The sequence below is a fragment of the Ascidiella aspersa genome, chromosome 1, assembly GCF_963924565.1.
Source record: "Ascidiella aspersa chromosome 1, kaAscAspe10.2, whole genome shotgun sequence".
Taxonomy (NCBI): domain Eukaryota; kingdom Metazoa; phylum Chordata; class Ascidiacea; order Phlebobranchia; family Ascidiidae; genus Ascidiella; species Ascidiella aspersa.
The window spans coordinates 36980140-36993413 of record NC_139447.1 but is presented as its reverse complement, the minus strand read 5'-3'; the positions used below and the strand labels follow the sequence as shown (position 1 = coordinate 36993413).

The window sequence follows — 13274 nt, the reverse complement described above, 5'->3', positions numbered from 1 at the left end:
TTTGCCTACAACAGGCCTCCAATTCAATTAAACTTGACTATTATTTTTCTTAAGTGTTCCCCAGTGCGATTGAGCATTGCCGGGGCACAGTAACTAAGTACTGCTTTAAACTGAATTACATCCTGCGAATACTTCTATAAATAGACGAAACTAACCAATGACGTTACAGCCAAACTATAGAAACGAAATACCCCCATTCAGCTGAACTCACAAGGCCCCATTGAAACTGCTGCTATAGCTCGACATACGCTGTGTTTACCCAGTAAGTGACTCCCAAGTTTATTACCGACAAAGGATATAAATTGCCAGTGTTTCCCAATATTTTTAGGCGCGGAACATTGCAGAGTTACATGGAACAGCAGATACGCCTAAACAGTCACGTACATAAATCATTGTTTATTATACACCCTTCTTAAATTTCTGTTACACAGAGGCAGCAGTTTCTGTTTAAAAGTGGTAGAACCCCTAAAATTCTATGTAACCCTGCGGTTTGTGCAAAGTAAACTAAGCGAATTGCTGCAGTCTGCTCCGTCGATTGGGTCTTACGACTATGTACATGGTTTATGTATAACGTTTCAAAGGCCAGAAATCAGTTGTATAGCAGTGTACCTCTAAGAACATCCGAAGCATTGTTCACGGCTGCGTTGGACTATTGTTTTAAAGTACGTTGGATTTAACCAGTTTGCAACACAGGAAGTATCTCCAGTTTTGACAGCAGAATTATTTGACGTTTGGTCTTTGGTGGACAAAATACTCCACAGCTATGCTAAACGAAAACATGGATCAATTAATTGGCATGCAACAATACAATAAAAGAAATGTTGCTATTTATACATAGAGGACTATAGCCTGCCTCCTATAAAAGCAAATCTCCAAACTGCGAAACATTGTTTTGCTCATTGCGTAATTTAAAAAGACTGTAACAATAAAAAGTTTAAGTTGTTTTTGTACTTAATTTGCAATTAAACTCTTGATCCAACCTCCTAAAATGATACCTTACACACGTTTTAAATGCTGAATATTGACTACAACTGTGTACGCCTACGCAGGCAAGCTACAAAAAAATTGCTACATTTACCGAAAAAAACACACTGATGCATTAAACCATTTAACTAAAAATATAACACTTTGAGCAATTCCCTTCTGAGTGATTTTCACGTTTAAAGACAAACTGGACATGGATTCTAAAAATAAGTACAGACTGCCAGCCATACTTTCATTTTAATACGCTAATTGACGATAAAGCCTGTGCTTCTTTCATAAACTGATAAATGGTAGACATCTACAAGAAAGACTAGGGACGACGTTACGGATTCCCGAATTTCGTAAAGTTGCATTTGAGAACAAGCTGTATGCAGACTAGCAACAACATGTCCACTGCCTTTACATTACATTCTTATAGACATGCGGGAATTGCTGGAGGCTATACAGCGAACAAACCGTTTGTGCTGCTTTCAATTGAACACGTTTTGTGTTTATAGGCGTAGAAATGGTTGTATGGACTAGTTAAGTTTTTCGTCATGAGTCTGGCCCTCCCAGACCGTATATATTTTGTGCTAACGTTTGCCGTGTAAATACCAAACATTTACCATTTCTCCATTTTCATTAAGTTTTATCAGTTTAATCAAATTTATTCAGCCCAACGTCATTAATCCAAACGCAAGTGCGATGCCAGTTAAACTATAGAGTTGACCATGGGTGGGCAATTATTTTGAACCGCGGGCCACACGAGAAACTTGAAATGTTGTTGCGGGCCGGGTCAAAAAAGAGGATCTCAAATGCACGTAATATGACGTCATACTACGACGCTAAAAAACTAAATAAGCCAACGAACTTGTTATTACGTTAGGAGTTGTGCGCAAATGTGCAATTTACGTCTAATTTAACACAAAGGAAAAAATGTGACTATTGGCAATTTCAGTGTTTTTTAACCTTTTTTACTTAGGGGCGCACCTAGAGACATATGCTAAAAGGGCGGCGCACCTTGCGAGCGAAGCGAGCGCGAATTTTTTTAGGTGTACCGGTATTTCACTTAAATTGCCTGCATTTTTTTATTATATAGGTTTTATATAGTTGCATATCTTTAAAGGGATTCCAGCCTTTAAGACTAAAACCTTATTTTGTCCATTTAAGTCTTGTTCCGATTAACTTTGGACTTATTTGGTGTTGAGGTCTTATTTAGACTATTTTAGATCTTATTCTGTTGTGGTTATTACTTCGAGTATGGCGTTATTACGTCGGTGATCTTAGTAGGCCTACTATGGTAGCCTATTATAGATTAATTATCTGATTTAGATATTGTTGCTTTGTAGGTCTTATTGCGTCTTCTACTTAAAAGGCGTCTTAAAAGTGGAATGAATGAGCTAAGCTTACTAGGAAAGTAAAAATATGTGTTTTATATAGTAATATAATAAGACTTACATTATTTTTTCCTTTTGCTCGCGGCGCACCGGTTGAGAAACGCTGGGCTATTTGTTTTAAAGCGAAAATTTTAATTTAGACATAGAGGGGAACGTCAAGCATTGATCACAGATAAAAATTGTACATTGCTTGATATATTGGAGTTTATCAAGTTGTGGGTCGAGTTGACTAAAAAATTAAGGTTAAATACGTAAAAAATTCCCACAAAAAACTTACAATGTTTTTTGGCTTTTGAGGCTTTAAGTTACCGATGTGTTATACGTTGGTACAATGGCCATATTGCAAAGAAGGCATAAATCGGGAGAAATACACAACATGGCATTAACTAAATTAGGCTGACAAACGTGAGTTTGTATGTGTTTATTTTAAAGTCGGAATACATTCGAAAGCAGCGCAATATATCTATATATATTAGGGCTAAGTTTGTTACACTTTTGTTGGAGAGAGTGCCACAGTGCAGAGGATGCTTTTAATCTGTAAATATGGCCAAATAATTCGTGGAAGATACGAAAAAGACAGAAAAGATTCGCGCGAAGCGCGAAAAAAAATCTTTTAGTCTTTAAAACAGGCTTAAAATAGAGTTTGGATCCGTCCCTAGAAATAGTGTATAGTGTTAACGATACAACCAAACGTAGAAATTCCCCCTTGTTTTATGTATTTTAAGAAAACTAAGCCACGGGCCGGATTAAATTGCCTGGCGGGCCGTATGTTGCCCAGGTCTGGTATAGACCATAGACTATAAAGCCGTTATTTCTAACAATAAACGAGTCTCTTTTATGTGTCCAATGCGTCTCGGCTTTTAAATTAAAAGTTTTGCGAATTTAAACCAAATGAAGGTATTTTTTAGCCCTTCGCGCCCTTAATTGCTTTTCATCTACATTTGCGCACGAGTTTGCTCGGGAACAGCAGGAGTTTTTAGGCATAACTGTCTTGTGACGTCACATATGATGTAATCCCTGAAACTTTTGTGCCTCCAAAACAAAAGTTCGGAATCCGCCTCTATATAGCCTAGTTGGGATTGCTACGGCATATTTTATTGTGGCTTTGACTGAAACCTGCCGAAGCCTTTTACGCGTTCATCGTAAATATGTGACTCAAAAAGAGCTGGCAGCTAATAAATTACTTCTTATACATCGCCGGGAATTCTAGACAGAGTTACTTCACTGAAACCTGCTTAAGTCTTTTAAGCGTTTTACCTAAGTATCTGACTCAAAAGATGCTGGCAGCGGCAGCTAATAAATTAGTCCTAATACATCGTTTTACTCTAGACAGAGTTACATCACTCAGTACAGTTGCTAGGTGAGTATATTTACAGTTAATTTTATCACAGCGCACACAATTACATGAGACGGCGATTCAAGCCTCTAGCGTGGAATAGAGTAGAATTACCTTAAGCTTTGTTGTGGCATTAGTCACACATCAGTGAAGATTAGTGACGCATAATACTGACGTAATATTTGGTAGGGTAGATATATTGGGGCCATTACACGCAAATATTACAACGGAAAGCCAGTTTTGTTCTTACTTAGAAAATAACACATTCTTTTGTAGTACAGTAGATACAATAGTTGGATATTTTTTCATTTCCTCGCGGTGCATCTGGCCACCTTCAACGGCGCACCGGTTAAGCAACGCTGGTCTTTAGTCTACTAATACTTCAAATAATTTGTAACGTAAATACTAGTTAAAAAAATATTTTTATTTGGGTTAGTAAACATTTTTGTAAATTTAAAGATATAGGAAAATTTCAATGTTTCTTTGATCTTCATATTAATCGAGGTTATAATGCGTGTTTCTGAACGTTTACTAGTTCAGATTTCATTCAACCGATTTGTGTACAACACCAACTATTTCAACTAATAAATTTTAATAACAGAAAAATACACTGAATTACAAAAATTGTAAGTGGGTATAATTTGCGGCATACCGAAATAGTTTTTTCAAGTTGCAATAAAGTTTTAGAAAAAGAGCTTTTCGAAAAGTTTTCGATTGGTGATAAAAGGATGTTAGTCTAACATGCTGCCGCCGCTTTTACACTACAGATGGGCATTTTATTTTTAATATTTGCCGTCCAACGGATTTGCTGACAGAATTCGCCGTTGTTCTTCTAGCTCTTGCCGAATCTGCATAAGACGATGATTAGAGTTTGTATCATACCCACAAATACCCTGACCCTATTGATTAAAATAATTTATTGATCAAGGCCTATTTATTCAAAAAACGAAACAAGCCAAAATTAACCGAATTAAACCAAGTTTGGGTAACGCTATGAATGCTATTTTTATAGAAGACGTTCAAGGATCGACCTTTATAGTCAAGACTCGGGTATTGAATTGACATTTTTCCATTGACTTAACTTCACTTTAGTATTTGTGCAAAATGTCTTGACGTGACTTGTGGCTAATTTGATTTAATCATGACTTGACTGGGACACTTGACTTTATATTTTTTTTAAAAAGACTTCACCTTGACTTAAGTTATTTTACAAGTTACTTGACTCAGATACAAGTCATTTCAAAATGATATGCTTACAACACAGGCTCTATTAGTTGGTGCCCTCGTAATAAAAATAGTTTAATCTTGGTCTCCCCTTAAAAAAACTTAGTTAAGATGCTATATGACAATTAGAAACGATACTAAACCATTTCTTACATCAGCTATAGCCGTGTTTTTCTGCCGAATCAATTGCTTTGCCTTCGCGTTTTCGTTTTCTTGATCCTCTTGTGCAGCGAGGAGCCTTATTTGCAAACTTTGAACCTTTTTGGCCAGCGCGTCTGCTTTCACCGGCTCCATTCGTCGGTCGTGAACTCTCTGCCTGACTTCGGCGATATGATCTTCAGTTTCCCTGCGCAGCTGAACAGTGCGAGCTCGCCCTTCGTCCATTGCCTTGTAACTCCTGGCAAACACCTTGAACTGCTTCGTTATACGAGCCTCCAGTGAGTTTCTGGCGCGCGCTGTTGTCCTTTCTCCTCCAGAACTCTGACTTTGGTCAAAGCTTTGCAGCGCCCTCCTCATCGCCCCCTCGTGGTGGACCTGCAGCTGCTCAATTTCGCCGTAAAAGCCTCCCAAGATCTATGAAAGAGACACACACATATGTGTTTAATACCAATTGTGATCTAGCACCTTGAAAGCTACTGTTTGACCAACGATTACGCCTTTCCAATAATTATAGTACACCGAAAAGCCATCGCAGATTCACCGAATCTGTCGATCTATCATGCAATTAGAGCAGGCCAAACTACAAATATAGCCTACAGTGAGGTTCGAACTTACGACCTCCGGTCATACCGGGAGCATTCCAAGATCTGTTTTTAACATACGCGGCCATAGCGGTATATTTGGAAGAATTTTAACCGCACAAAAGCCGCAAGGAATTAAAATGTGGATTTAGCCATAGGGTTATAAATGTGTTGAAGCATATAAATTTAGTTTTGTTAGCTTAGATTTAAATAATGGATATATTTATACATATGTATAGTGCAGGGGTTCTTAAACTTTTTACCGCGGACCCCTAAAAAAATTTTTGCTATTCATGGACCAGTGTAGGCAAGAAATTTTTAAAGATGACGTCATAAATTTACGTCATAATACAAACATACTTTATAAATTTGCTTTTTCCTGTCCTAAGTATGTGAAATAAAATGAAGTCTAAATTATTTTCATTTGCAATTTTTTTAATATAGCCTACTTTTTTCGTTGAAAAAGTAATTGCCTGAATATACGCTAATAGTTTAATTAGGGCTTCATGGACCCATTAAAACTAATCCACGTACCCCGTAGGGCTCCATGGACCCTGGTTTTAGAACCCCTGATATAGTGTATAGAGCAGGGTGGGCAAACTTTTCGAGTTGCGGACCAAACCAAGCCAACAAAACGTTTCCGCGGGCCATTCAACTTCAATTAAAAATTAAGTTGGTAAAATGTGTAGTTTTTAGCTCAAACCTATTACTCTGAAACGCAAACACACTGGTTGTATGAACGCTATATTTGTGCGAAGCCGAAACTTTTATCGCATTAACTTCCAAAATACTATAAGTAATGGCCGCAAGCCCTTCACCTGCTCCATTTTCTTTTGGTAGGAGGCGATTTCCTTGCTGCACAGTTGAGAGAGAACATTGTCCCGGAAAAACTAAAAAAATAAATGAAACTTCACCAACTTTGTATCGGAAATCTTTGGCTATAAAAATAACCATCTATATTTTTTAAAATCTTCCAGCAATATATTTTAATCTTTGGCCATGAAACAAAGTATGTGACATTGTCTTGAGCAGTGTTTCCCAAACGAGATGTTGCGAAATCATAGTTTGGCATTTTTAACGCCGAAGGATGCGAGATATTTGGAATTTTTAACACTACAATTTTTTAACACTTGATAAGTTTATTTACACAATAAATAAACTGGTATTTTCGTACTAATGTAGAATTGATAATGTTGCTTTAATTTCGTTTATAGTGATATTACAATTACCACTTAAAACATTTTTATAGGGGGCTCGCAGTACATAATTTATTGCCAGAAAAGGCTGATTCCCATGATCTGGAGCAGCACACTGCCAGCATAGCGATTCTACAATGACTTTATTACTTGATTTTCGTTTTTAAAGTTTCCCTAAGTGCCTATATGGATTTATTTTAGTAAATTCGAGAAAGTATAGCATTACCTCTGAAATAGCTGGCACGGGTTGTGTCTCATTCCCCAGTACGTGCTTGCCAACCGTCAACATGTAATCTGTGAGGTCTTTGCCTGTCAGTAGAGCCTCAGAAACTCGCACGGGCTTCACGTTTCGATCAAGCACCGCAAACAATTCGTTCGCATACCTCATGAAGGAGTCTCCAATCACTTAGATATACAGTAACAACGCTTTTAATATATTGTATAGAATTCAATGAATTAGTATACAGTTAGAAGGGATCTAAGATACTTGACTATAGGCCCACGATACCCGATGCTTTCGGCATTCAGGGGGGCAGCTGACTCGATGTACCTATAGCGCTTATTCGCTGTCCCCCGGTAACGCAAAACCCGATTTTTGTAGAAAAAAAACCCGAATTTTTTGTAGAAAGTTCAAGTGTGTTGTATTATTTTTTTTAATTCTGCATTCGATGTTCTGAATGAATACATCTATCGATGTGGCCAGATACCTAATTAAGTCTTTAAGTAACCCGAAATGAAAAAAAAATACAAAATTAAAACGATCAAAGATAATATGTTGTAGGAAAAAGTTTAGAATTGCTTAAATAGCAAATCCTTTGTAATTTAGTTTTCATAGTATAGCTAATTACACTTTAACACTATACCTAAAAGTGAGTTAGTTTTGCATTTAACTGTGCAAAGAAATCAATTACAGTAATTAATTTTTTATGTCTGATTCAGCATCCCTGCACCCTATTAGACCAGTTTTCGCACCCCTTGGCGGTGCAAGCACTATTAACCAAGTAAAGCCTATATATACACTAACAAATCGGCTGATTACCATCAAGTTTAAACGATTTGGAGTCTTGCTTTTTCTCGGTGAGTTTGTGGCTTGGTCGCGGAATTGCGAACGCACCGGTCGATTTGTACATCGTCTTCAAATTGCCAATCCCATTTTCGCCTTCAACGCTCGGCCTTGTGTTGTGAAAGGTTTTGTTCATGTATTTGTCACCGCCTGTTGTCCCGTATCCGTAGTCGGGGTTTGGGAAATCTCGAATCAGAAAAAGCAGCTTCTGAAAGACAGAAGGGCACCGGGTTATACAGTGTTTCTCAACCCATGGGTCGCGGCTCAAAATTGGGTTTGGTTGGGTGGCCGACTGCATATAGTTTACATCAGTGATTCCCAAACTTTGTATTATCAATAGGCATATAGGCATTTTGGACTTAGAAATTAATAATTTTGAGACATTTACATATTTATAGTTTGTCGTGTGTTAAAACGATTGTAAAATTACTCTATATTGTTATGTTCAAAGTGTGCCGCGAAATAGTAAAGATTTTTTTAGTGCGCCGCGAGCCAAAAAAGTTTGGGAACCACTGCTTTACATGGTTTGGTTAGATTCCTAGGATTGGTCCAGAGCAATATTTTTTCAAAATTTGAAGGAAATTGCGAAAACAACATGCAGCCATTGGTCATATTATTTAAATTGCGATTTATTTATTCTATTTGTGTTATGTTTTGTTTACTTTTAAACAAATAAGTGAAGATAATAGGGTCGCCAAAGCTTTGTTGTTATGTATACGCTTAGTATTTGTGTCGCTGCGAACTAAGTTTGAGAAACACCGGGCAAACAATTTTGGTGTGGACAGTTCAAGGTTGGGCTTTGGCGATCTCTTATACATTTTAAGTGACCTTAACTATTTTACCTACAACCTAACTGACAAATGCCTACTGTAGTTACACCGTAGTTACAGGCATAGGCTGTAGTTTGAGAAGCCAGAAACTATTTTAGGTTCCGTAAAACACATTTAAATAACATTGTGTGGAAATACAATAATCCTGTTTTAGACTTGGTTCACACTTGGACGTTTTGCGTTAACGGAAAACGTTGACGCCTAAAGCGTAAAAAAATGCGGTTGCGGAAGTTTTAAATGTTTTAAATTTGACGCTTTCGGTTGGAGCGATGAAATTTGCCGTTGGCAAACGCGTTATGTGTGAACTGGACGACGCTAGCGTTTTGCGCCACACGCTAACGCCAAAAGCAAAACGCGTCTAAAGTGTGAACCAACTCTAACAATAAACTTTATTTCGGAAATAATTTATAATTGATTACGCAATGTATACCTAACGCATAATCAATTCTGATTAGTATTGCGAGTAATCCTGTTTTCATTTTTGAAAATAAATCATTAATTATCGAAGTTATTAATGGTGAAATTACTTAAATCCCAATACTTGTGTGTAGGCCTACGCATTTTGTACGTTGAAAAAGACAATCCTATAGTTTGTTCTACGACCGGGTTCGGGCTTTTTACCAAGCAAACATTAGGTTAGAAATAGTGCTCTTTGTCGAAGAAACGTTACTGTACCTGACAATACGATTCCGGGTTTTCATATTCACCATTGGCGCAAACTTTCCAGTGCTGAAAAATATAAATAGATCGAAAATATTGCTGCAAGTCAACCCTATAGAAAACAGCTTGTGTAGTAAAACAGTTCGCTAGGTAAAAGCAGTACACGTTGAACGAAATAAAATGTCCACACAGAAGTAAGCAGCATTATGAACGGTAAAATATATCTTAAAATAATTTCTGGAGGTTTTAGTTAGACGTAGAACGCAAACAAATGTCCACACCGAAGTAGGCAGCATTATGAACGGTAAAATATATCTTAAAATCATTTCTGGAGGTTTTAGTTAGACGTAGAATGAATATCAAAGCCTATACACAAGTGGGTAACATTATGAACGGTAAAATATATCTTAAGATAATTTCTGGAGGTTTTAGTTAGACGTAGAATGAATATCAAAGCCTATACACAAGTGGGTAACATTATGAACGGTAAAATATATCTTAAGATAATTTCTGGAGGTTTTAGTTAGACGTAGAATGAATATCAAAGCCTATACACAAGTAGGCAGCATTATGAACGGTAAAATATATCTTAAGATAATTTCTGGAGGTTTTAGTTAGACGTACACAAATACCAAGGCCCATATAGAAGTATAGGTATCATTTTGAACGTTTCGAATAAATGTTAAGATAATGTTCAGAGGTTTTAGTTAGACGTAGAATGAATATATCTAAACCTATACAAAAAAAAGTAGCATTTTATGAATGTTTTCTATAAATCATAAGATAATGACTGGAGGTGGTAGTAAGACATAGGATAAATACCAAAACCAACACAGGACGAGGAAGAATTTTAAAAACGTACTAGATAAATATTAAGATATAGTGGCTTGAGTTTGTTATTAGACTTAGAACAAAAACAACAGCCCATACAGAAGTGGGTAGCATTGTGTGAACGTTGTAAGCAAACATTAAGAGAATATCTAGGGGCTGCAGTTAGACGTAGAATGAATACCAAAACCCATACAGGACAAGAAAAATTTTAAAAAACGTACTAGATAAATATTAAGATATAGTGGCTTGAGTTTGTTATTAGACTCAGAACAAAAACAACAGCCCATACAGAAGCGGGTAGCATTGTGTGAACGTTTTGAATTACGCCTAAATTATTTTTACAAATAGTGTGCTTCCCACTTCTGAAGATGTTTTATGATAATGTAATTTTTTTCTCACCACCAAGCTTTCAATATCTTTGGTTTTGATTTGTTGCATGGAGTTATATATCACGCAAGAGCTCATCAACATAACAAAACGCAACATTTTATCGCATTCAGTCCTCGATGTTTTGTAGCCATTTGTACCAGGAGAGTCGACCACATAAAGTGCAACCTGGGCAAATATATCGGTTATACGCGGCGACTTTTATATTTTCTCGTAAGGGGTTTTCCAAAATTCTATCTATGGATGTCCGATAATATCGACACTAGCATCGATACTTGTCCGATACTGGATGATATCGGCGCCGATCCGATATAAAATTAATATTTACGATTAATATGTTATCAGTAGGGCGATTATTTTTTGACTTGTTAATTTTGTCAACATTTACACGTTAGGTTAACATTTGTCAAAATTATTTAAAATCAAAATTGATACAAATGTCCATAAATCGTTTACAAAATTAAAAAAACTATTGTATTTCAACTGTTTACACAACATTTTCCTAAAATAAACAGCGCCTTGTTTATTTATCTTTTTCAAATGCCAAGAATACCAACTTAGCATTTTCATGAATTTTGCATAAATCCAAAAAAATAACTGATTCGTGTTCGACTGGTAGTCAGTAAAACAATTAAAACGTGAGGTTGGCGACGCCAAGACACTAATACACGACGTAAAACAAAAATATGTTGTTTAATTCAAAGTAATTCTAATAGGTCAAAATCTTGTCAAAAAATATATTTTTAGGTCAAAATTTGTCAAAAAATTTAATTTTCAGGTCTAAATTTTAACTTGTTTAGGTCGAAAAATAATCTCCCTAGTTATCAGTTATAATTCGCGATCCAACCAAGTTGATTTGCTGAAAAAGTCTTTTTAAGAATATTACTGAGTGAATTTATTAGCCTATACAGTACATTCACTTGTTCTTTGTCTAATAGTAAAAAAAACTGTTTCAATTCCATGTATTCGTTTAAGTACAGAAATAACATCGTTTAATATAGATCGGTTCGCAAAACTTTCATCCGAAATATCAGTTATCGGATCAAAATATTGTTAGTAATTGCCACATGCATGGAATTTCCGGTGGAAAAAATTTTCGATTCATTTTGCAAGGTGTATAAGCTTTCTGCATTTTCTTCAATCACAAAAAAATATGGTAACCCCGTATTGGCTACAAGCACGTGTTTATATTGCCTAATGGTTGATTCAGCCCTGGTTATGCGTTTACCTTGCAGCGTTCAGTCTCAACTATGAAAGGCTTGCTAGAAATCCAAACTCCTTCAGTTCCGTTTGTCGATCCGTCATTCCAATCGAAAACCGTTCGAAACTTCTTGCTTTTGCCAATTGACGATGCGTTTCTTTTTGTGCTATAATACTACATTGCAAAACGCGATGTTAAACCAGGGGCGCCTAAATTATTAATAAATGACCGGATAAAAAATATCGTGCCCAACTTTATGAACTTGACGTTACATAAAAGAAAATATTATTGGTAATAATAACTATTTCACTAAACTGTGAGCTTATTTTATACAATTGTCGTTAAGTTTAAATCAATCATCAAAATTTAGTTAAGAATTGCACGAATATTTTTAAAGATGACGTCACAAAGTTACGTCATAATGAGATCTTCGTTTAAATGCATTCAGAGATATGGCAGGACTTTCTGCTAAAACAAGTATATTTTTACACGTAAGGCGTACCTACAAAAAACATTTACCGGAAATAAATAACACAATATTTTTACTTACTTCTTCCAAGTGTTGCATGTAAAGGTTCAAGAGAAATGACTTTCCAGTATCACAGTCTCCGCATATAGAGACAACGTACACAGGCAAGTCGTTGGCATGGCTCAGCACTTGCAGTAACGCTTTCTCCGCCAGCACAAAACCCGACTTTCCTTTTGTCAATATTTGAACAGCGCCTACAAACTCTGCAATAATTGTTTTACATATTCATGTTTAGCCAAAACCATCGTAATGTTCAACTTGAAAATAATTTCCATACCTCCAGTCGCCATTTTTCTTTGTCCACTGTCGCCTTTGGTTCAACACTTTCGACTAAAAAACGTCTGCATTGTATTTCGAGTCGTTAGGGCAATTCGCTCACGTCAATCACCATGGTTTCAATAATAGTGGCCGCAATTTGATAGGGCTCCTGGCGTTGGTTTGAAAGTGGGTTTCTTGTGAACCAACAAAGCGACGACGCTTTTATTCTATCTTCTTTGATAGAGGAAATCTCTTCAACGTGGGAAACACCAACTTACAAGGTTCAACAAAGCGAGCTTTTGGCGTAAGCCCACGCAGTTGTCTCCCAAAAAGATAAAGGACGTTGCTATTGGAGGTGATGCCGTACTCCTATTATCCTCTGTAGCACTCCTATTTATCAGACTTCTAGTAAAAGAGTTCTCTGGCCTACACGTTATAAGGTTACAATTTTCAATGAATGTTTTGCTCACAAATGTCTGTTCAGCAAATTAGGTAAAAAACAAACTCTAAAACCTTCAATAAACACGATTTTGCAGCATGAAAACAGGGAAAAAAAACACCTTCGATACCGTTCGTATCAGGTTGTAAAAAAGGCTTAGGGTCTTGGGGTCGGCAAGGACAAAAAAGACAAAAAGGACAAAAACATGTTGGAGAATACC

General features: G+C 36.5%; 1 protein-coding gene across 1 annotated transcript; it reads right to left on the bottom strand.

The window, feature by feature from the left end:
- Positions 1-3730: 3730 nt before the first annotated feature.
- On the bottom strand, positions 3731-12711 carry LOC146170342 (atlastin-2-like). Its single transcript, XM_083389297.1, has 10 exons — positions 12635-12711; positions 12379-12560; positions 11856-12002; positions 10640-10795; positions 9425-9478; positions 7896-8127; positions 7083-7261; positions 6479-6550; positions 5074-5493; positions 3731-4544 (listed from the first exon to the last, which is right to left on the bottom strand). Exons 1-10 carry the CDS (start codon positions 12645-12647, stop codon positions 4479-4481), a joined length of 1521 nt encoding a protein of 506 aa, XP_083245423.1. The 5' UTR covers positions 12648-12711; the 3' UTR covers positions 3731-4478.
- Between the last annotated feature and the right edge of the window lie 563 nt (positions 12712-13274).